We start from the raw sequence: 25,807 nt of genomic DNA on the forward strand, positions 1-25,807 counted from the left end.
TCTCTACCTCAATCCCACACAGCCACCTATGGAAGGTACGTTTGGGGAGGAGGCGCCCCCCAAGAGTGGCTGCCGGGCCTTCCTTGGCCTGGTTCCGCTTTTATCATGCGAATTCCGAGCAGACAAAAGGCTTCCAGACACTGCTGACATTGTTAAGGTGGGCGAAAGGACTCCAGAAAGGTGGAAAGGGACAATGACGAGATGCCTGCAAACAGTTGGGGGTGCAGCAGGGGGGACACCTCCCTTGCTGGGACCCTGACTGCCGTGCCAGGCACTTCTGGGCCTCCTCTACCTGCAGGGACACCTGCTGTGTGGGTACGGTGTCAAGGAGGTGATTTCTTCCCCACTGCAATGCCCAATCAGACCCCTGTCAAGTCATTATTAAGCATGCCATCTGTCCACAGGCCTCATTTTATACCAGCTTTAGGCATATAAGGTTCCAACACCTGAAAAACAAGAAAGAATTTCACGATGTCTGTCTGTCCCTCCATCTTTGGGTCATTGATGACAACATGGCACTCAATACAGCACCACTTCTCTTGCCCCTTCTCCCTGGAGAGTGGTTCTCCGATGACAACCAGGCCTAGAAACCTTCCGGAACAATTCCCTTTAAAAGGCAGAGGAAAGTATTTCAGTGTATTCACTGACTCCTTGCAATTAAGCTCCAAAAATAAGTATCCACACACAGTAAGGAGAGCCAAGTCAATCTCAACTCCAGACAAGGGACACGAAATGTTCCAATGGAGGTAGCTGATCAAGAACTCATCTTAGGTTTACCAGTTCTTCATCTCAAGGCCAAATATCACACTACTAAAAAAGGAAGGGAGAGATTCCTTCAAGTCTACACACTAATGAGAAACAACAGGACCCTGCCGCGAACGCACTCGTTTTCAAACTTCTGTCTGTCCAGCAAAATTCAAGCCCAAGTCCAATCCACTGAGATGCTGGTGGAGCAGCTCTGGGGGTGTGGCTCAGAGCCCACCTTCTGCCTCCTGACAGAGTCCCAAGGAACCAACCCGGAATCTCTGGGGTGAAGAACCTCCTGGCAAGACCACATGCTCCTGGTGTCCAGATGGAAGACACCAGACCAGCTATGCACAATCCTTCTGACGGCAGACTCTTAGAGCCCTATAGCTCGTGAAGGCCCCCAAGCCCCAACCACACCCACTTCCCCACTGCAGGACTAAACTGAAACAGCCATGACTGAATTTGGGCCACATCACGGTGTATACATGGACACACAGTGATAAAGGTGAAATTTTCAATCAGATCCATAGACTACCGCCTGACGTCCAGGCTGAGCTCATAGATGCATTTTTACTTAGTTCATAATTTCTTTCAAAGTAGAATTAAATTGGGTGATTTCACTTAAAAATTGGTGGTTTCTGGCATCACTTAGAAAATAAGAGTATCTGGGAGCTGTGGGCCTGTGTTTGTGAACACAGAGCTGACAGTCTCTCTCTCTCTGGATCTGTCTGCAGGATCTGAGTGGGTTCCGCTGTTGCCCAGGCTCACACCTGCCTCCCCCAAACCCACTGCACTCAACCCACCTCACTCTTGACCTTTGGTCAAGACTTCCAAAATACGCAGAGGAGGAGTCTCATTCCATAAGCAAAACATTTCCGATTTTCTTGCAAGGGAGTAAATCTGTTTTAATATATACCCATTCACTATATTTGATGTCAGTTAAACTTTCTTTCAGAAAAACCAACTAACCACGATGTAAAGAAACAAAAGTATTTTCTGTGATAATGCAGAAACGTATTTGTTTAACTAAAAAAAATTATAGAGGGTCAGAAATACTGTTTCTGGGATCCGAACACAGTACTTGCCTTCCAACATAAATGCATGAAGACATCTGCTTTAACTCTGAGGCAAACCAGCAGTCCACGGCCTGAGCCACGACACTATGGAAGCTGCCATGCTGGGTTAACAGGCCCGTGGAGCATCTCGTGCCACGTGTCAGCGGTCCCAGGTCAGTGGCCACACTTTGAGGCATTTCCACTCACTTTCAGTAAATCCACCCGTCAAAGAAATGAACCACCCCCAAATGTGAAGTGAATCTTTTTTAATAACCATGCACATTCCAAATCCAATTATAGTGTAATACTTTCTCATGCTTATTTTTATACACATGCGCATACAGTCTAACATGTATCCTCATTTCTGTTCTTGAATGAATGTCATTAACTAACTGACCTACTAATGCTGTCCTGGCATCCAGTTTTGTTATGTAAGCATCAAGCAATACCAGCCTTATGTGTTACCACACAGGAGTTTTGAACACTTTTGGAAATATCTTTAAGCATAAAAGGAAGAGTCTGTTTAAAATCATTGTCTTCTCACTCAAAGTACTTGAGGGCTACTGTTTTCACTGACTGGAATTCATTTCATGTTAACAAGTTATTAATTAAGGCTGAAAGTCTGAAGTCCTCATTTGTGAAAGAAGCTGATGACTTTGATTGCTTGAGAGGTAAGGATCCTGACATCAAGACCAGCTAGGATACAAGTGCACCAAACACTGTTCTAGCAGTCCTGCTGAGGTGGGGGGCCTCATACCCAGCAACCAGGTTGAAGGGCAGGGGACCTAAACCCACGTGCCACCAACAGTCAATAAAGACACCAAGCTCTGCTGCTACTATATTGATTAGTTAAATCAAATTTTCACACCTAGACCTGATAGCTAAGAGGGTGAGTTTAAGGAAAGGCCTGAGTGCTTGCTACCCAGGCATTAAAGTTACTACTTCAAGAAGGCTACTAGACTTAGAGCTACATTGAGAAATGCCAGGAGGAATGCAAGGTGCATGGGGTCTGCAGGAAGCCATGCCCCAACCTTCAGCCCCCGTAATGCCCAGGAAAGAGCCCCTTGAGTCTGTCTCCATCAGGGACCACCTCAACACACAGCTGTTTCGCTGCAGAATTTCATTCCTGTGTCTGAGGAATAAGACATGAAGCTGGGGTCTTTTAGACGTGGGGGAACTCTGCGCACCATAGTTGGAAATGTTCTTTGCAGGCATGTCTGTATTTCCCTAGAAGGAAGAGATTATAAAAGCCAGATTAGAATGTCCTCCTTCCTGGGGTAGACGAGGTAAGTCTAACAAGTGGTCCTAACTCATCAACCTCAAGTCATGGGCAAATACAAGAGTCTTAAAAGGAAGTTTCTACCCCTGGAAGCTGAGGGGACACTTGTACTTGGGGATAAGTACAAGGATGTGGCCCCTTTGGGGGTGAGTACTCTCCACTCTTCCCTTCCCTTACATTCCTCCCTGCCTTCCACTCTCCCTGCCACCACCAGCACGTCCTGCCCCACTGCTGCTGGCAGCCAGCTCTCCGCAGGCCTCAGTTTCTTCTCGTCTTTTGAGTGTGGACACAGGCAGGTGCCCTCTGCTCTCGGTTATTTTGCAAGGGATGCTGACAGAGTGAACAGACTGGTACGACAGAGGTAGTGTCTACTTCCAGAGAGGGGCACATCTGTTTGCTGTCTGGGACAGTAAATGTCGCTTTCCACGGCAAACTTTGGACAGGCTTGCTTACATGCTATTATTAAACACAGGGGTTTCCTAAGCTCGGGGTTCCTCTTACTGTGTGAGTCACTGTGTGTGCTGGTGTCACCCTGTGGGAACTGAGGCTTGGGGAGCCAGTGCATGACAATGCTGATACTCTCACTATTGCTATTGCTGCAAGAGACTGTCATTTATCTTGATCCAGGAGTCTCATCACCCAGGAACCTAGGTTGGCTAACCTGTTAACCCGTGGGTAGGGGAAGATGGGAACCGGCATGCAGGAGCTGCCGCCTGTTCTAACACTGACCTTCTAGCTTGCTGAGCAGCCACATGGAACTGAGCCTCTACTGTGTTGAGCACGATGAAGGAAGGAGTCCCTGTCTTAGGAAACCTACAATCTAGTCTAGTAGAAGGTATACAGCAGGTTCACATGTGGCCCAAGTGCAAGACAGAGTAACACAAGAGTGGCCAGAAAGTATGAGGGGCAGGGAGCCCACCCCTGCTGGAAGGTACAGGAGAGGCTCCAGGGGACACTGCGGCTTTTAAACTTTGGAATTAGGCCCATCTAGATAAAGAACAGATGGAAAGGGGAGATACTACCTTAAGTCTAAGGTAGTATCTTGCAAGGGATGTTGACAGAGTGAACAGACTGGTATGAGAGGGGTAGCGTCTACTTCCAGAGAGGGGCACATCTATTTGCTGTCTGGGACAGTAAATGTCGCTTTCCATGGCAAACTTTGGACAGGCTTGCCTAGGTGCTATTATTAAACATGGGGGCTTCCTAAGCTTGGGGTTGTCCCAGGACAACCTGTATCGCTCTTCCAATCGACTTACCAGATGCAAAGCTTTCATAAAACATTTCAAGATCAATTCTGTTTTTCTCCTTTCAGATTTCTCTTCTCCTTTCACATCTTTCAGATTTAAATCATACAGATGCACATAAACATGGCTACCAAAAAGTAGATGCTAGAATGTTCAGAGCAGCACTGCTCGTAACAGCCCATGCTGGGAATGACGGCACTGTCCATCACCGTAGGTACATCACGGTACAATGGAACATTACACAATGGTAACAATGAACTACTGACACGGGCCACAACTGGGGCAGCATCACACACAGAACACAGAGCCAAAGACAAGTGCGAGAGTGCCAAGTGTTAGGATCCTGTTCAAGGACAGGCGAAACCCATCTATGGAGTGAGAAATCACCCTTGTGAGTGGGGTGGGGTGGGGGTGCATGTGACAGGAAGGGGTCCATGAGGGCTGGCTACCTGCTGCTTCTGGATGTGAGTGGTGGCCCCTGTAAACGTGGCTGTGACTTACGATTATAGAAACAAAATACTTTTGTTTCTTTACATATGACTTACGAACCCTGAGCTTAGGAAACCCGTGTTTAATAATAGCATGTAAGTAAGCCTGTCCAAAATTTGCCGTGGAAAGCGACATTTACTGTCCCAGAGAGCAAACAGAAGTGCCCCTCTCTGGAGTGGCACAGAGTGTACCCTCTCGGAAGTACAGAATCATAAGTCATTCTTATGTGTATGTTGTATCAATAACACTTATCCAAAAAACGAGAAAATGTCATTGGAATGGTTTGTGAATGCAGAGGTCAGGTCAGGAAGTGTAAGAGATAGAATAGGGTTGTGCAAGGGAACACTTTTATCAGCAATAAGTCCTTAAAAAGTGGCCCAGCCCCAAACTGTATAGGATGCTGGCTTCCACAAGAAGGCAGTCATAAAAGGACCTTTTCGGCATTGTCCCCCAAATATTATTTGCGTTACCATGAAATACATGATTGACAACTTGGCCCATTCTGAACTCAGAAAGAGCGTTTCCTCAAATACTCCATCTACGGATCAGCTGGTACTCGCCCCGATTAGCAGGGGGCGAGCGCATTACCATGCTAATCCATGTCCTCGCAGCGCCACTTCCTTGATATGGATATGTGTGTGTGCTTACTGCGCTGCCTTGATTAGTGCCAGCTTCCATGTGTCAAAAGCGCCAGATTCTTTCCAAAGAATAATTTTAGCTGTACTTATATCCCTAAAGTGGAAGAGTTGATTTGAAAAGGTACTTACCTCCACCATATGCTATTTTTCTTTAAACAATTTGCATTTCAAAGTGAATATGGCATTTATATCTGAATGAATATCAGTATGTTGCCTGAACTGATCTCAAATGAGCATGAAAAAGATGCTGGTTTTCTATTGAACAAGAATGTTTTCATCCACCAAATGACATCAAAGACAGAATCCCTCTTTTAAGCTATTGGCTTATTACATTAAAAATAGCCTGTTCTGATTTTTAAAAATATACTCTGAAATGATGGCTTTTCACAGCATACAAAGAAAGATTCATCAACAAATCTTTACAATAACAATAACAAAATACAAAAGTTCATTCCCTGCACCTTCCAATTTTGGTCTGTCTTTACAAATAGGACTTAACTTCACCAAAGCATTTCACTAGGAAAATAATAGCTGGCATTTGACTTATTGGTTAAATAAGCCTGAAGAGAGGAGCAACTATTGGTGATGGGTGATAGGAACTTTCATGTACATAGAGGGCAGGGAAAGAGCCAAAAAGGATTCTATGAGCACCTAAGTGTAAACTAGACGTTTATTCCCACTGCAGAATTGTATACCTGTTATTTTAAAAAATCCTAATTACAGGAATATGACTGACAGGAATTCACCCCTCCCCTCTGGAGCCCTCACCCTCAGAAACATCCAGGGACTGCTTTTTTCGGTCCAATCTCATTCATAGATAGCTTCAAATGCTATAAAAACTCAGCGTGAGTGGCTACCTTGCAAACCCTACAGCTGCACTGCACCCGTTATGCGCATGCGTGGGAAAAGCAGGTTCCCTGGAATCACAACTGGATGAAGGAGGCGACGCTAATGGTCACATCACTTCAAACTAGGCCTTCGCCATCTGTTCTGTCCTCTAATTACAAACTCAAAAAGAATATAATTCACAACACTACCATAAAAAGTGACACACATGATTTAAGGCCTGTGAATGAGACCCCTTCGCTCCTGTATTTGCATTGGAGATCTGCCTTGTTTTTGGCAAGTGGAATTTCAGGCTAAGAGGATTTTTTTCCAAGGACACACTCCGTATCTTGTAAGATGTAGGCATTCAGGACTCTGCATCCTGTGATACTTGTTTTGTAAAAGAGTACAATTCAACCTTCTACTAGGGAGACACAAATCTGGTGTTTCTTGATACCTTCCTTTTTAGTTAAGAGATTTTCCAGGTTATGTTTATCAGAGACAAAGTACAGAGTTCAGACCTAGTCACAATGACAGATGTAATTACTACTAAATACAGCAATGTGGCCAGGCTTAGGATTCAACATCCTGGAATTATACAGCCCACGGCTCTTTCCTACAATGTAGAAACAGGTCATTGTATGCTGCTTCCTCCCTGCTCTAAATTATGAAGTCAAGGAAAAAATAATGGGGGCCTATTTTGTTGTACTGTTAAAATTTACTTGGCAAAAAAGTACAGATAAACAAATAATATAAACTGAATCCACCAAAATCTCATCTAATAGATCGATTTTTTAGTGAACATACGCATACATTTTTCTTGGTTATGGCCACAGAAAAGATGTAACTTTATATACCTCTTTAATATGATTTCCTAACCATTTCCCCCATGTTGTTATATAATCTTCATAATTTTAGATATGTAACACTATTGATTTAATGTACATAATTTATATTACCATTTTTCTACTTCTGGATAGTTTTGGTTGTTTCCAATTTCTGACTGTAAACAACACTGCAAAGGACATCTTCTACTTTTGAATTTTCCTTAGGAGAAATTCTCAGTAGCATTATTACTGGAACAAACAGCATAATGTGTCTTTCTGATTCATGGTATGTGTTGCTAATTTTCTTAATGACCAGTAACTAAAAGAAGATGGAACCTGGGCATCTTTAAAATAATTTAGTCCATAATTTCTAAAGTGGATAATAATAATAATGAAGAAATGGTGATAATGATAACAGTATGCCCCATGTGGTTAATATAATGATCAAATTATGTAAAGCACTCTGTAAACTGCAAAACCTCTACAGATATCAGTTATTAATCTCATCAACAGTGGGTTTTCCTATCTCTACAGTTTTTTAGCAGAAGCTTAAAATGATGATGTTGCTAATTTTGTCTTTAAAATCTAAAACGTGGCCGGGCGCGGTGGCTCAAGCCTGTAATCCCAGCACTTTGGGAGGCCGAGACGGGCGGATCACGAGGTCAGGAGATCGAAACCATCCTGGCTAACACGGTGAAACCCTGTCTCTACTGAAAAATTACAAAAAATTAGCCGGGCGAGATGGCGGGCGCCTGTAGTCCCAGCTACTCGGGAGGCTGAGGCGAGAGAATGGCGTAAACCTGGGAGGCGGAGCTTGCAGTGAGCTGAGATCCAGCCACTGCACTGCAGCCTGGGCGACAGAGCGAGACTCCGTCTCAAAAAAAAAAAAAAAAAAAAAAAATCTAAAACGTCTGAACATTCTCCTTACGTTTCCCTTGTAATGGTGTCTCTACATGTATAAACTGTGCATGCCATCTGCCTTCTGTTTGCTTTAGTGCTATAGTTGGCATCACTTTGCTTGAGCTCCCTCCCTCCCTCAGTGAGTGCTTACTGAACACCCACCATCAACTAGTGAAGTGCTTGGTGCTGTGGACAACTCCACAGCATGCCCATCTTCCAGCATCCCAAAGGTCTGATGATCAGAGCGATGCCAATGTTGTCAGAGGTATAGTTTACAAAAGAAAGGAAGGAGAGAAAAAAAAGCCAAACCGAACCCTGTGTTTGGGGCACCATGTACACGCAGATGAAGGACATGGCCTGACAGCAGGTGACAGTGAGCTGGAGCGCCAGGGTCATCCCTTCCTTCCCATCCCTGGGTTACTGCTCCATGTTGGGGGTGGATATCATGTGGCATCTCGTACAATTCAAGACAAAGTATTTACCATGTCAGACGCTAACTTCTCATTTAAGTAATTATATTTAGAAATAAGTGTATTTATTTATTCTAAAGACAAAGCAGCTTTCTCCAGCCACACAGTTCTACACTGAACAGAAAAAATATATAGAATCCAGACCCAGATGCAACGACAAATGTCATGACTACTAAATACATCAATGTGGCCATGCAGAATTCAACATCCTAGAATTAAGACGGTTCATTGTCACTTCCTAAAATGTGGAGTTTTATTCTGATCTTTGCAAAACAATGTGTGCCCTTCTCATTTTGCCATTTTTATCTGCTGAAGGAATACGTGCTGCTCCAGATTCCGATAGTGTTTACAGAGAGAGCCATCATATGGCTGGCTTGGCCACAATCCATCTCCGGGTTATATGGACAAGCTGATACGCAACGGTGGCGATGAGGTGTGTAAGCATTATGAAAACGGAGAAGAGTTTTTCTTTGTTTGGTGTCTTCCTTTGCCATGAATAACGGTTCCATCTTTATTCTTTCTCCTTTATATGATAAATGCAACAGGTGTGTGGGTGTGTGTGTGTGTGTGTTTTAACATAAAATTCATTTTCATTTGACAACACTGTTTTGAGGGGAGCTTTCTCTGGTCATCTCTGAATTTTACAGTCCCTTTCCAGGAGCAGGTGGCCACACTGCTCTACTCTGAGAAGTATTCACTACTACTTCTTTCTCTGCCTTCCAGTTCTTACAAAATGATCTCACAACCGAATCCAGCAATGACACAGGGAAGACTAAGTACCAAGGGTACCCCAGGCTCACAAGCCTGATAACATGGGCGGGTTTTACAGGTTTGCTGGTTGGGATGTTGCCGAGTTTGACCACTCACTAGAAATATTCCAGAAAGGCAATCGTGCACTATATGAGTGGTAACTCAAAACAATGGGCCACGAGGTTTCAAGACGGAAAAATGTCATGATTACTTCGAAAAACTCTCCTCTGCCAATGTGGGAAAGGACTGCAGAAAGCAGGGAAGCCACGGACTCAACTCCAGCCTGGAAGAGTCAGAAGCCCCTTCCCAAGGCCGCGGTTCTCACTGGCGCCTGGGGCTGGCTGCTGGCTCCCTGGTGGAGGGGGCCTGAGTAATTCACACAGGCTCTTCCCGGCACCTCGTCTTTCCCACAGCTGACCCTGCAGACCACTTCACTGGTCTCAGAAGCATCAGTGCAGCAGCTGAAACACTATTCCTCACCACCCACATGCATTTTTGAGAGAAAAAAAGTTTTTGAAGCAACTTTTATTTACTTGTAGGCACACCTGTTACCACATCCAACTCAGGAGCCTGGCCATCCTGTTATGCCTCAGCTGAAATCATCAGAATCAAGTTGCTTTAGTTGGTTCTTTCAGAAAAGAACACTCCACTTAGAGTTCAAATAACGGAAGCTTTCCTTACATCGGAAGTGCAACACTTACTTCTGAATTGCACACCAATGCTCGGGACCATGGAGGGCTACTACAGGGGAACATCATCTGCAGGAAACCAACTAATCTCCTCCTCAACATCGATCACTTACATTTCACATGACAGGTAACATGCAGGAATACAGACTTAATGAAAAAATAATTGCTAGGTCACAAAACTAAAAGAGGATAACAAAGAAAGAGAAATAACAGTGTATGCCTCCAAGAGTTTACAATTTCATGACGGAAGCAATATCACACGAATTTGCCTAAACCTCAGTGGGAGCAATGTATAAACACAGAAACAACTAGCAGTGAGAATGCATTACTCATACAAGTGAAGATACTGCAATTCATAAAAAGAACTAAGATGAACTTTCGTGTCTTTAAATGTCAGATTTAGCTAACTCCCTGATGTCTAAGAGAAGAAGCCTCACAAAACATTAACTTTTTCCCTAAAAATTGTCAAACAGACATTAAAACCAATTACAACAAAACCTGGTTTATGAAAGCAGATATCACATGCTACTGATATTGAGGTTTTATTTCAGAAAAATAATTCTCAACTCTCAATAAGGCTTCTGTTTGCAAATGGTCTACACCAAAGTGCTAGAAGGGTACTTAGCAGAAGCCTCCAATTTACATATCAGAGGTTGGAACCAAGATCCAATGTGTGGGAAACTCCCGGGTGACCTCGGTTGACATGAGTGGGAAGCAAGGATCTGTGTTCCACCAAGCCTTGGCCACGCTGCATGCCGGCAGGGGACACGCGTGGACTGACACTGCTCATCCAGGGCCCACAACAGACTCCGGACTCCAGAGTTATTATAATGTTTTCTAGACCATTTGAAACTAAACAAAGAAAAACTTTCTTTCCATGAGACAACAACGGGTCTAGTTTTGATGTTGCGTTATTTTTTTTTAATAGCTATTACCACTGTAACAGCAGCTTCGCGACTCCGCGTCTGCAGTGTGAGCAGTTTTGATAAACAGCCTCTGCGGGCCACACAACGGGGATAATGTATCCTTAAGTACCGCCAATGAGCTGCCATTCTGCACAGCCAATTACTTCTGTGCGTCTGTCACTCAAAGGAAAAATGACTGAGCCCATTAGATCAAACCTTTGTCACTGTTCCTAATGCACTCTTAGGCCTCATTAATCTCCGGGAGCAGCAACAGAGCCGCCGGTGCCTCATTGCCTCCCCCAAGCAGGCCCACGTGAAGCCTCTCATCTCTCCCCCAAGTGCACCACGTTAATCAAGCTCTCCTTATTACCCCGGTCCCTGTCACGGCGGAGAGCGCTCCCTCTTAAATGCTCTCATTATGACCCATCTTTAGAGCCGGCTAAGTGGAAAAAAAGAGAGAGGGAGAGAGGGAGAAAGAGGACGAGAGAGAAAGGAGAGGAAAAAGCAAGTCCGATCACATTAATATTCATGACAATAATTAGTATTCTAGGTCACTGAATATTCATGCTATTAGTTTGGTTTTTTATGGGTTTGCTGGATGTCCTGATTGCTGAAGTGTGGAGAAAACAGCATGGTTGAGACTTTAGATGTCAACGGCAGTTCAATACTCAAAACACATTTGCTGTCCCCGCCTCCCCCGCCTCCCCTGGAAAATCAGCTTCAACCCTCCTGACGGCTTTAATATTTCGAAACCGCTGGGGGCCTCAAGTGGGGAAGGGGGGATGTGGAGGAGAAGGGGAAAGGTTTCCTTTGACAAAGGTCTAAGCATCAATCTGGTTAGGATAAAAACATATCCATAGTTGCAAAAACCCAACAAAGACACACTTTAGAGACAAGAAGATATCTGTCATCCTAGAACAAAAATGTCACAACCAGGAGTTACAGAATAAAGTGACCACAGGACACAGACTGGAGCAGATAGCTCCATGGAGATCCATGAAAGTCCAGAAGAGCATTTCTTCTGTCTGCCCCCTCACTGCCATGATAGTGGGATGCTGTCTGTTGGGGAGCATGGGTTTGTGAAGTCTAAGCCCTATGTCCATTACGTCTACTCAAAGGCTATGTCAATGCTTTATTGTATTTGAAAAATTAATTCAAGAACATAATTTCTTTCCCCTCTTCCTTCCTTTTGGTATGACCATTATGATGAAGTAATGAAATGATATAATTCTGTGAAGTCAGCATCAGCCAAGCTTTTCAGAGGAATGCTGTGTGTTCTTCTCCGTAGAACAGAAGTGGACACCATTTCCCCATTTTAAAAACAAGGAAGCTGGGGTTTAGTGAGACAACTTCAGAAGTGTCTGAGACAGGAGAAATGGGATTCTATTCAGTGATTTTGCCTCCGAAACCCTTGCTGTCAGCCATTATGTTTTCCTGCTCTCTACTTAAATGTGAAAATAACTGTGGAAGCCAATACAACTCTGCATTCTGTTACATGTGGATACAGCGTCGCCAAACTAGGCTGGCCAAACATTCATGTCAGAAAATACCTTGATGTTTTACCTCCTTCTCTGGACCTATACCTGCAATTCAAGTTGCGAAGATTCTCCAAAATGTGGCTTCTGGTGGATCCCCACTAGAATGGCAACTTAAGACAGCGTAAGTTCCAGGCCAAAAGAATGGAAGTGGATAATGGCCATGGACATCCTGAGAAGCTAGTGACCTTGAATGAGGAAGGGAAGGTTTAACCAGGCCTGAATAAATATTTTTTGGATTCTTCTTTTTTTCTGGAGTAGATCCTTAAGTAATTTTTTCAAAACCCTTTAAGACAGAGATGTTGTATAGCCCTGTATGTTGTCTAAAGATGTCTTTTTTTCTACCTTCAGTTTGATTAGTAGTCGTCTTTGCATGGGCTTCTAGGTTCAGAATTAATTGTCCTTAGGAGGGAATATTTCCATTATATTTAAGAATGCATGTTGCTCTTGAGAATTCTACAGTCAGATTTCTCTTGTAGGTTACCTTGTTGTTCTCCTATTTCAGGTGTGTTTTAAGATTTTATTTTTATTTTTGCAGAGCCTCCTCTCCCATCCAACTTGATACTTGACTCTTCAGATATCCTTACTTGCCTCTAGTATATATTTTTCTGTTATATCTTTGACTACCAACATGTCTTTAGCCATGTTCTTTACAGTATTTGTCTACTGAATTTTTTTATTTTTTGCAATTTTTATTTCTAAAACTCTTTCTCCTATAGTATTTTCACATATTCTTTATTTTTTTGACACAGGCCTCACTCTGTTGCCCAGGCTGGAGTACAGTGGCATGATCACGGCTCACTGCAGCCTTAACCTCTTGGGCTCAAGCTATCCTCCCACCTCAGCCTCCCCAGCAGCTGGGACCACAGGCACTCATCACTATGCCCAGCTAATTTTTGCATTTTTTGTAAAGACAGGGTTTCACCATGTTGCCCAGGTTGGTCTCGAACTCTTGGGCTCAGGTGATCTGCCCACCTAGGCCTCCCAAAGTGCTGTGGTTACAGGCATGAGCCACCATGCACGGCCAAACACATGCTCTCGGTTTGCTTAATTTTATGAGTATCATTAATAACTAACCTATTAAATTCTTCTGTTGACAGGAGTTATAATTTCCTTTTAAATTCCCTTTCACCAAAATGTCACTCTTTTTCCTAAGATCAGTTATCCTTCACATTTTTACTGTTGATTCCCACAAACATCTTCGTTGTCCATTATCTATGAATAAGAGCATGTGGACTGATAAGGCAGATGAAGTGGCCAAGGTTTTCTCTGCAGCCTCGACCAACCAGAAGGCTTGTTATGGGCTCTGAGCAGGTGTATGGCCCATGCTGACTGGTGGGTTTCATTTTAGACCTATTGTGTGGGGCGCTGTGAGTGGCTGGTGCACTTCATACCACCTATGGTCTGAGCTGCCTTGCCTCTCCATTTCTTTCTCTTCCTCTGTGACTGTGAGGAGGTTTGAGTTTCACAATCATCTCCGTTTCCCTCTTTCGAGCACCAGCATCCACATCAAAAGGTTCTGCTCTCCCTAGGCATGCTGCCTGTTCCCATGCATGCTCTCTTGGGGGTGTTGGTGGCAGGGACAACACTGGCCAGCTCTCCTTGATTTCGTCGCACAGCCTGCTCTGTGCCCCAGCCCACTCCTGAACTCCACGACTGCCACAGGGAGCCCAGAGCCACCCCATCACCATTGCAGCTCCTCTGCCGTCCTCAATGCATGAGCCCCAGAGGGTGGCCCGAGCCCAGTCATCAGAAGTGCACAAGGCAGCTGCTCTGACAGTGCGTGTTTCTTCCTCTCTCCCAAATCCATGGCAAAAACTGACAGGAAGATGACCACATTTCCAGCGTTTTAAAGTGTGAAATGTAGTCACTATTTCAATACAGGCAAATAACTTCCCAAGTCCTAGGAATACCCCACCCCAAACCCCCTCCAGGTATTTTCTATTCAATTGCCCCAAGTATCCCTTCAGCACTTATCATTCCTTACAATGATCTTACTTGTGTGTTTATCTTTGGAATCCTCCACCCCCACTTGAGTGTAAGGCTCCTGGAGAGACCGTCTTGTCCTCCCCCTACCCCAATATCCGGAGCATTAATCAAGGGTGGGCGCACAGCAGACTCAGTAACAATGGAGATGAATGGCACAGGAGGCGGCGACACAATCCAGTCTCTGTGTCAGTAAACTGGTGGGAGAAATTAAAAGTCAACACTGACATACAGTTAGGCATGATAATATTTGAAATATGGAATGCATGATGACTGCGTGCCAGAGAATCAACAGAAACCTCCAATAGCTATTCCAACTAACAAGAGTTCAGCAAGATGGCGGAATATAGAAAATACAAAAAGTAGGAGTTTTCTTAATTCTTACCAATTAGATGACATAATAGACCCCACCCCTCTAAAAACGATTAGCTTCACAATGCATCAAAAATTATAAACTAACAGAATAGATTAACAAGACATGTCCAGCATCTAAATGAAAACAAAAATGCTGAACTTTGCTGGAGGCTATAATACAAATTTGAATAAATTGGGAAATAACATAGTAAAGATATCACTTCCTCCACAATTAATAGCTTAAAACCAATGCCAGTTAAAAGCCATGATAGGATTATTTTTATTATTTTATTTTATTTACGTGCCCGTATCACAGCCTCAGGAAGTCCTGATGTCATGTGCCCCAATGAGGGGATTATTTTTTATCAAGACGGAGAAGGTTTCAAGTTATTCTTTAGTTCATTTGAGAAAAATAAGCAGGTAGCAGTAGCCAAGAAAAACTGGAAGATAAAAGAGAAATATTCAACTGTGTTATATACTACCAGATATAAATGGAGTCATAAACCTACGACATTGTGGTAAATCTACCTAAGGTAAGACAATGCAGGGATACCAGGTCTCGGAATAACATCTGAGAGGCCAGAAACACAGCCCATTTGATGAAATGACTGAGTTCTACAACAAAGGAGACATATGGAATTAATAAGGAAAGAAAAAAAATTCAACAAAGAGAAAAAAGGACAGTTGAGTATTTATTTGAATAAAAAATTCAATTAGATTTCTGTCACACACAATAGACCCAAACAAATTAAAGGTGGATTAGGGGCTAAATACATGCATATACATGTATACACACACATACATACAGATATATATGCATATACATATATTCACACACATAAACACATATACATATATTTTTTAAGGAAAAAAACAGTAAAACTAAAACTTAGAAGTATACATATAGAAACTGTGATCTGGTTTCAAGATTATTAAAGGCTTTCTAAATAGCTTAAAGTAGAAATCACAACAGTAAAAGATAATCTGATTATAAATAAAAGAGAGGGAAAACCTCTTTATGTAAAGAAGACCATAAAATTTAAAAGGTAAATAATAAACTGGGGAAATACCTGCAAAATATATTCATATCCTAAATATACAAAGAGTTATTAGATATCACTAAGAAAAAGACAAGAACCTAGAGCAAAAATGGGCAAATATACACCTAAACAATTAATTACAACGTAAGAAACACATACAGCTAACACATGTGAGCTGTTCAGCTTCCCTACCGATTGAAGAAATCCAAATAACAAAACATGAGGTATTTTTATGGCTTATCAGATTAGCATAAATTCTAACAATAATATTAATAGCATTAGCAAGTGTGTGAGGTGAAATGGGTGACAGCTATGGATGGGAAGAGTTTTTATATAAAACCTTTTAGAAGTTAATTTGGAAATGTGTATCAAGAACCCTGGAAATGGTTGTACCAACCGAATGAATCATTCCACATATGGACAGTAATTCCAAAGCAATAATAGGTGTTATCCACAAAGACTTAGGTTCATACATACATCAAGTCTATGTGAATGCAAATTACAGGAAGAGAAGGCATAAATCTAATTCAATCACATTGAGATAAGAAAATGAATACAGAAATGAAAACACAAAGAAAGAAAACCCTCCAGTTCACCTAGAACTGAGACAAAACAAACGAGTCTCAAGAGTGAAGAATAAAGTATTCAATTTTTTGGCACACAGCTCTCTAATACCTATTTTTAGCTAAAAGTCTGTCTCTTAAATGTAGCCTCAATTTATTTCAGATTTAATTTGTTGTGTTGGAATTCCTCGGGTGAAAGGACATTTTGTGAATGATGGTTTTAGACATAAGAAACTCAATTTTCAAAGAGCATAAAAACTCAAATCCCCAAACGCTTTAATTTCTTAAGCAAGAAAGAATGTATCACTTTACAGATTCATGTTCATGTTTAGAGGAGGTGAATGCAAATTAAAATTTCCCAATATTTTAATGAAGCTGCTTCCTCTTACAGAAGTGCCTCCACCCGCGGCTTATTCTCAGAACCAAAGAATGAAGCTGAGCAATCCACAGGGGCTGCCATCTGAGGATCTACCTGTGCATTCTCGCTGCACACCAGCTGATGACTTCACCGGCATGCTTGGTCAGGGTGCCACTTCCCTTAGCACTGCTGTGGCCATGAGGCATTTTCTTCTTCCCAAAGTGGCACTGCCTTTGTGCTAAGGCCATCCCCCCACTTCTGTATCCCTAGTTGGAATCCAGAGAAGAGGGAAAGTCAGCCAGGCCCCTGTGTGGGATTAACCTGTCTGAGGGTTGCGGAGATGTCCTGTTACACACTGAGGGCTGTGACCATGGAAAAGGAATTTCAATCTCGTCACAACCCTCCCATTTGCCCAACAGGGGGGCTCTTAAAGAGAATGAAACTGAGCAATGGGAAATGCCTTCCAAGGACACATAGCTCACTCCCTCAAAGAGAGAGGCCCATGCCACAGCCGATTCCATCAGATATGGCACGGTTTATAGGGTCTTTGCATTATCTACTTATAATCAAACATTAGTGTTTCCCTTAGGACAACAGTGGCATTTGGCTCCAAGGAACGTAAGTCTCAAGATGAGGAAGCTCGAAATCCTACTTTTACATAGTGAGCGCTTCTTCACAGATTTGGTGCTCTTCCTTCATATCTGTGTGCCTGGCAAATTCCTATCCTTTATTCAAACTCAGCAGGTATCCCCTATTCCTTGAAGCCTGGCCCACCTCCTGGGGTGGAGCTGACCATAGCATCACTGAGTCTCCATGCCCTGCCCTTTACACAGCCCTCCTGGGGCCTGGTGCGGCCTCTGTCTACTTGTCTCTCTCCCCAACAACAGGGGAGATTCCTGAGGGCAGGAACTATATCTCAGGCACACACTAGAAACTACACGAATGGCATGATTTAGCCATTCCACAATGTGTATACATAATTCAAAACACCATGTTACAAAGATAAATAACTTTTTATTTAAGTTTAATTAATTCTATTTAACATATTTTTATCAGTTTAAAATTATAAAAATGAAACTCAATAAACACTTGTTGACTTAAATAACTAGATGACTAGATGTGATGTGATAGGTCAGAAGGGGAGATGGAAATGGAAGAATTCTAAAGGTTAGGGACTCCATATCTATAGTTTGCATAATTTCTGGCACAAAATAGGTGCTTGATAGATTTTTTCTTTCTTTTTTTTTTTTTTTTGAGACAGGGTCTCACTCTGTTGTGCAGGCTGGAGTGCAGTGGCGTGATCTCAGCTCACTGCAACCTTCGCCTCCTGGGTTTAAGCGATTCCCCTGCCTCAGCCTCCTGAGTAGCTGGGATTACAGGCACATACCACCACACCCAGCTAATTTTTGTATTTTTATGTTGGCCAGGCTGGTCTTGAACTCCTGACCTCAGGTGATTCACCCACCTCAGCCTCCCAAAGTGCTGGGGTTACAGGCGTGAGCCACCGCACCCGGCCTATAGATATTCTTTGAATAAATGAATGAGTTTACGTAATGTGCTAATGCAATAAAGCCTTCAGCTTTTTCCTCACTACAGATTGTTTTCTCTTTCTTGTGCCCTTCTTTTCTCTTCCCACCCCATAGTTAGCAAAATGCTCTAGTAAGAAAAACCTCATGCATGTCTTGGAAGAAAGGTCGGCAGGTCATAGAAGCCCCAGGAAAAATACTGTTCTCACTTTTCTGGGAGGCACTCAAGACTCCTTTAGCATAAAGCCAGTTTTTATTTTGATGAGAAACAACAGCTTGTGTTTGTATTCAGCTTTCCCAGCACTTCCATGTTATATCTTCTCTGACATCGCTCCCCCTGCAACAGAGGCAGGCCAGGCAAGAGCACCCCAGTGTGGTGGGAAGGAACCAGCTCAGTGACTGCCTAACACTGTGCGGTGGAGCCCAGGATGGAGGACCCAAATCTGAACTCCTCTGTACCATCCTGCTCTCAGAAGAGGAAAGTGCAGCATTAAAGACCAGAAACTCTTGTAGGAGAGAAATCTGTTGTTTTTTTTTGTTTTTGTTTTTGAGATGGAGTCCCGCTCTGTCACCCTGGCTGGAGTGCAATGATGCAATCTCGGCTCACTGCAACCTCCGCCTCTCGGGGTCAAGCGATTCTCCTGCCTCAGCCTCCCAAGTAGCTGAGATTACAGGCACCTGCCACCACGCCCGGCTAGTTTTTGTATTTGTAGTACAGCTGGGGTTTCACCAGGTTGGCCAGGCTGGTCTCGAACTCCTGACCTCAGGCGATCCTCCCACCTCAGTCTCCCAAAGTGCTGGAATTATAGGCGTGAGCCACTGCGCCTAGCCAGAAATCTGTTTTAAGAAGACAGGATGTAGGTGGGAGAGAAGAAAGTTCTGGACTTCCTGCTGGAGAAAATGCAACATTCTTGAAGGGATTTCCCTATGCTGAAGGAGCCTGACTGTGTGTGTGGGAGGACTCAAGAGCATCTTCACCTTATCTCTGATGAACAGCAATGGGAAGGTTCATGACACAGGGCAATTATTTGCAAAAACGTAAATAAAAATGAACGTCATTTTGGATGGCTTGCAACTGGGCACAGAGGCCAGGAATTTCTAAACACACCAACATTTGCGAAAATAACAGCTTTCTCTGATCCTGAATGAATAAAAAATCTCCTTTAAAAGAGAATACAGAGAACCAAAGTTGCATTAAAGAATGGCAGATAATTAAAAATACAGTAACACAAAATTTGCATTTTATATAGGTCAAATGGTTTCCTCTGAATGTTGCGTCCGAATGGTTTTACCACTTTCATACATACAGTTATCACAAATGAGTTAATCTTTGACATTAACATGAATTCATGTTTTTCAGAAGGCCCTTAAATACCCAGTTCACATGTTAAACTTCACTTTCCACCACGCAGCCCCGCGAAAGGCCTAGATGCATGATTTTTGCAGCTGTGATTCAAAGCGCCATTTGCTCGCTGGCATTTGCGGAACTGAAAGTTTAAAGGAAATGGTCAGCCACAGAGGGGATAAGGTTTCTAACCCTTAATCTGTAACGTGATAGTTGCCGCCTCCACTTAACCTAAGGGCCCAGCATTGCCCTCAAGCCTGGACCATCTGTTGCCGTTGAACTTGATTTCTTAGTGCGTTTGCTGTAAGCTTACCTGAATTGGGTGAGATGTGTAAACTGCTCATGTCCTTGGACAGGCCATTGGTTTTAGGGCTGGAGATGGGCGCGCAGGCTGACGTGGCTCGGGGTGGCCTCTTCCCTGGGACTTTCACAGTGGTTCTCAGAAGGTCAATCTCCTTACCATGAACATTCTGCATGTAATCCTGTTCAAAATGTTAAACATCCAAGAGAGATAAAAAAAAAAAAGACCTTTTACAACCTAGAACAAAAGGGTCTATCAGACGTCATGAGTTATAACCCTAAGACCCTTCCACTGTGGAAAGCACTTTAAAAATCATGAGATTTTTATCTGCAGAGTACTGGTAGCATCATCATTATATTTAATCAGAGTTTTGCTTCTGTTTCCTGAACTAACCCAGGAGCTACAGATACAAGGAGAGACACAGCAGGTACCTCCTTCAAGGGGCATTAGGAAGTAAGTCTACACATAAAATCCGATTTTTTGAACTCTTGTTTATCAGAGAGCACATTAGGCTCCTCCCATAAATTCCAAATAAAATTCCATGGAGTAGGAAACCATGTTGTAATAACCTTTCTGTTTCAGATGGGAATGTCATTAAAATCTTGATAAGGCTGAAGCCCTCTGGTGAAAAATCAGGAGAAAACTGGAAGTAAAAAGGTCAAGTGTTTCGCGAAGAACCAGGAAGACGTCCAAGGGGTGGGAGTTATGGTATCAAAAAAATAGGGAGCTCCGGGATGGATACAAAACAGCTGGATGTTAGAAAAAGAATCTGGCTTTCTAGGCCTTGGAAGCACATGACCAGCAGCGATCAGGGAACTACCGGGAAGCCTCGGTGGACAGTGACGGCTCTCTGGCAGCTCACTTAACTCACCGTGGAGTCAAACAGTACCTGGGAACTGACTGAAGGGCAGGGAAGGGGGAAGGTGAACAAGCACCTGAGAGCCGGGGCATGGGCCTGCTGGCCAGTGAGTTACTGATCCTTTAGTGCATCATCATCATCATCACTCATTGTTATTTATTTTTTTTTTTTTGGTGATGAGACTCCTTGCCTGCAAATACAGTATCTTAAGCACTCTGGACACATACTACTCGATATCACACCTTAAGAAAGAATATATACTCAGCCCTCTGTAACAATATAACAATTAAAAAATACAAAATAAGAAAATATTGCATTTATGTTGCATGAGGTATAAGTAATCTAGGGATGATTTAAGGTATACGGGAGAATGTGTGCAGGTTATATGTAAATACTATGCTGTATTATATAAGGAACTTGAGCATTTGAGGATCTTGGTATTCTGGAGGGTCCTGGAGCCAATCCCACATGAATACAGAGAAATGATTGTATTTGGAAATCACCCTTGGAAAAACAACATTTCAAGTGTTTTAAGACTCTGCAGGAAGTGGGAATAAATATGCTCTTTCTTTGGCAGGATCTTGGTGAATTCCCTTTAGATTTGAAAACCAATAAATTTGTCTTTGTTTTAAGTAATTAAGTTCAAGTGAACATAATTCCATTTCATTTATTAATTTTTTTAGACATGGGGTCTTGCTAGGTTGCCCAGGTTGGTGTCCAACTCCTAGTCTCAAGTCACCCTCCCAAAGCACTGGGGTTACAGGCATAAGCCACCGTGCTCAGCCAACGTAATTTTAGAAGAACTGCCAAATAAACTCCCATGCTGGATGCAAGGGACTGGGGCAGGGTGGGCAAGTGGTCTGCTGTCTTTTAACAGCCCAACGGCAGTTACCTGATGCAGAGAGATAGTTGGATAAAGTTCTAGAATCATTATGCAAGGGTTGGAAACCTCTGTCTCAGGGACTAGGAAACTTGGCCAAGTGTTTTGAGGGAGCTGCTGGGACACAGGGTAGCAGAGAGGCCAAAGCGAGATCCCAGTGGCTTCCAGCAAACAGGCTGTCCACCTTTTTTTCTTTTTTGAGACAAGAGTCTCACTCTACTGCCCAGGCTGCAGTGCAGTGGCATGCTCTCAGCTCACTGCAACCTCTGCCTTCCAGATTCAAGTGATTCTCCTGCTTCAGTCTCCTGAGTAGCTGGGATGACAGGCAAGCAGTACACCTTTTAATTGTAGGACAACACCCACACTTGTGAAGGAGTCACAGGTTTATCAACAAGTAGATGTTTGCTGATAGAAGAAACGGCACAACGAAAGCCACGAAGTACACAATTCCAGTTCAGGGGAAAGGAATGAAATCGTGGGTCCTTGGGGCAGAGGATGAGAAGACCTGTTTTCTCCCTGCCCAACCACGGGCAGGTGGGTGAGCCTGGGGTGTGACAGTGTAGACCTCCCCGCAACCGACGCGACTTAGAGGGTGCCACGTGGAGCCAAATCAGACTCAAGGGAAAAGGGTGCAGGAATTCTCAACGGCAGGATGGGCGGGAGGAGAACCTCTTACATGAGGGCACAGCCACACTGGCGGGGGACATTCTGGCAGAGAAACAGAGAAATGCAGGTTCCCCTACACCAGCCCCAGAGGGACAAGATGCTTCAGGGTCCTTGGTGACCCCTGAGGACAGAAGTCTTGGGGCAGACAGAAAGCTCAAAACACCAAGGTCAGAACCAGGAGGAAGAACAATGGGCTGAAGACCAGTGAAGAAAGGATCAGAAACTGCCACAGTGGGGCAAGTTCGGAGGCAGGGGCAAGGCCGGGTATTCCCCGGCAGAGGACAGACAGGCCATCCAGGCAGAAAACCCTGGCACGCGTGTATCTCACATCAGCCCAGAGGCCGGGAGCAGAGGTGCCTGGCCACCTGAGGCTGGTGACTGGCCATTTCATCTTACAGGGTGGCTCAGGGAGGATGGCCTGACTCTCAGGGCAGGCTGGCCGGAGTCAGCCACGGTCCCGCTGGAGGAAAGCTGTCATGGTGGGTTTGGGGTATGGGAGGGTGGTATCTGGGCTGGGAACCGCAAATCTGACTTCACCAGCCCCCGAAAGGAGATTCCACTTGGAAGCCGAGATGCTGGACTCCACAAAACACAAACAACTTTGAGAGGATGTAGACCAAAGACAGAAAGAAAGTTATTATTGAATTAACTCTGTTAAACTAGATGGAAGGAAAGGTAGAGCTGGAAGAGACACAGGAATTCTCAGGACTGTGCCGTGTTGAGGATGACAAATGAAAAGCGTTTCAGGCTGGGTGCAGTGGCTCACTGCCTTGTAATCCCAGCACTTTGGGAGGCCGAGGCGGGTGGATCACTTGAGCTCAGGAGTTCAAGACCAGCCTAGCCAACATGGTGAAATGCCTTCTCTACTAAAAATACAAAATTAGCCAGGCATGGTGGCAGGTGCCTTTAAGCCCAGCTACTTAGGAGGCTAAGGCAGGAGAATAGCTTGAACTTGGGAGACAGAGGTTGCAGTGAGCAGAGATCGTGCCATTGCACTCCAGCCTGAGTGACAAGACCTAAACTCTGTCTTGAAAAGGAAAGAAAAGAAAAGAAAAGGCACATCATAGAGTGGTGAGCGTCGGTCATTTCTTAAAGCAGGTTTTTCTCAAGCATCTTTACTTTAATTCCATTAATATCCACTGAAAATATGCAAACCCAACTTTCCAAACCGAAGTTCATGCTTGTAAATAATGAATTCCTTCTTGCACAGTTACTCCTTTAAAAATATCAACTTGCTATAACTTTTTTCCTTAATGCCAATTCTTAACAAATTAAAATACAATAACAGGAGTGTAATTGAGCATTTATTGCTTATGGGCTCTAAAATGAGGCTAATCAGATAGTGACTAAGCCTCAGCATGGGCTCTTGTAATAGGCATGTTTTAACATACAATAACCAGGATATTTTATTTAAAATTATTATAGAAATGTACCAAGTGTCTGCTCTCCAGATTCGAAAGCGGCAAGGGAACCCATTTATCTTTAGCTCAGCATGGGCTAAGGGATCTGTTTTCTTGCCTGAGTTAGGCATTACAACTTCAGAACTAGCTCTAAAAAAAAAAAATCGGTATATAAAATAGCCAATTCTTATATTTCAAGGCACTGCACAATTTTAAAAACTTTACAAAATGCATTTCCTAGTCAATAAAAGTCCTCCGACTCAGTGCTTCACACACAGGTGGGAGGTGAAGACACAGGTATCTGTGGCTTCTAGTTCCTCCCAAGAGGAACGACACCGAGCTTTCTGGTTTTGAAAGAACTGATCCTTTTCATCTCTCTCCCCAGCTTGGTACCTGAGGAATTAAAGCTACAACCACTAAACAATGTCCTTCTTAGAAGTCAAGGGGCTGTGCAGACCCTTCACGGGTCTGAGGCAGGGTACTGGGTAAAATTAAGACAGGAAGCTTGATTCTGATATGCAAATGTTACAGATACTATCCTTCTCCATGTTCCTTGTTGAAAATGCTGATCGAAGATAAAAGAGGAAAAACCCTTTAACAAGGCGTGAGGGTAATTCAAAGCCAAGTACTTTTAAACAGCACTTAACAAGTCCCTGGGGCCCACTCAAGAGCCAGGCCCCCCAGAGGTGCCATCTCCTGCCCCTCAACAGCTTGAAAAAGTAGTAATTGCAAACCTATTTGCATTTTCCTTCTCAAGTTGTCCATGATCATCACGCGGCTTATTTTTTCCAAGCAGGCGCCAGAGCAAAGGGACCTGTTTCCGAACCCGCCAATCGCTCGGTAACTGTGCCTTGCTGTCCCCCTGCAACCCTGCTCCGGCACCTTTGCCATCCCTTGTTTTTTACATTTCGCTCCTAATTATGTTGCATCTATTGCCGTACACTTAATTAGCTGCATTAATGTGATTTCTTTTCACATAGTCAAGCAATTAAGAGCTATGATTGAGTTTCATTCAATTAGCCTCAACAAACATGCTAATTGATGTCCCAGATGCAAATGAGGTGCAATGAGAGAAACCTGCTAGCAATTGAGAGCCGTGTCAGAGACCCACAGCTTTCAGCTTGCTGACAGCAGCACAGCTTAACGTGGCGCCCGCCTTCTGTGGGGCTGCCTTTGGAGAAGGATGCAGAGTCATTAGTACCTCGGTGTACCAGATCCCTCCTGATACAGAGAATTAATTGATTCGCTGCTGTATCACGTTGTCCTAGAATTTCACAGCTATGTGTTCCCAGGACCGGGAGGTTACCAAATGAGTAACACTTGGCTCCAGTAAGGAGGGTGGTACAAAGTCCTCATCAAAATACCGTATTAGGCTACTAAAAAATATACAAGAATTCTCCCCAAAACTACAAAGGGAAAGGTGCGTACATCTTGTCTTGGCAATCCCAGATTCCACTATGTGCCTGATGGCCTCTCCCGTCCTCAGTAAATGGTGAGTTCATCTTAGTCAGCTCTGGGGCATTTGGCACTTGAAGTTAAGCTCAAAATACAGCAATCCATCAACAGTCCCTAAAAATACCCTTACTATATTGATTCTTACTGCCTCGCGTCCGGAGGTTACCTTTGGCTGTCTGGTGAAAGATGGTTTGCTGATGTGTTCACAGGGGTACTAGAAGCAGTTAACAAGATCTTAAAGCTAAACTGAAATGCATAAACTATATGACTGGCATCTCAACATTAGATCAGAAATAAGCATAAGGCTTTGAAAATGTGACAGTGCTTACGCGCCACTTTCTTCAAGGATAATGTAATCAGCATACTCCATGTTTACGTATACTTTAAAAAAGTATTAAGACTTTTAATTTACATAGTTCAAGGATGGAAAAAATAATGGAAAATAGTGGAAATCTTTTCCAATTCGGTTTCTCCATTAAGTTCTAGTTTATAACTGTACATGTATGTTGAGAAATATATTTTATATTAATATATAATACTGAAAAGATAGATAACTCTTCAGACAAATCAATAAGATTTTCAAAACAATTCAGAAACAGTACTTGTCCTTTTTATTGCTGTGTTGACATTGGTTTTGATGGTGCAAACATGCTGGTGATTAACATGAATCAGAGTGGGAGCCCCAAACTGTTACTAGTCACCATCACATTATTCACTGGCA

The 25,807-nt window shown here is 43.4% G+C and overlaps 1 protein-coding gene across 7 annotated transcripts in view; it reads right to left on the reverse strand.

The window, feature by feature from the left end:
- AGAP1 (ArfGAP with GTPase domain, ankyrin repeat and PH domain 1) overlaps positions 1-25,807 on the reverse strand; it is a 650,028-nt gene that overhangs the window by 207,915 nt on the left and 416,306 nt on the right. For all 7 annotated transcript variants that reach the window (XM_010364388.2, XM_010364387.2, XM_030916436.1 and 4 more), the window contains one exon: positions 19,839-20,007. In XM_010364388.2, the coding sequence (XP_010362690.1) occupies positions 19,839-20,007 (169 nt within the window). The remainder of the gene's footprint in view (positions 1-19,838; positions 20,008-25,807) is intronic.

This window comes from Rhinopithecus roxellana, chromosome 14, assembly GCF_007565055.1.
Source record: "Rhinopithecus roxellana isolate Shanxi Qingling chromosome 14, ASM756505v1, whole genome shotgun sequence".
Classification (NCBI taxonomy): domain Eukaryota; kingdom Metazoa; phylum Chordata; class Mammalia; order Primates; family Cercopithecidae; genus Rhinopithecus; species Rhinopithecus roxellana.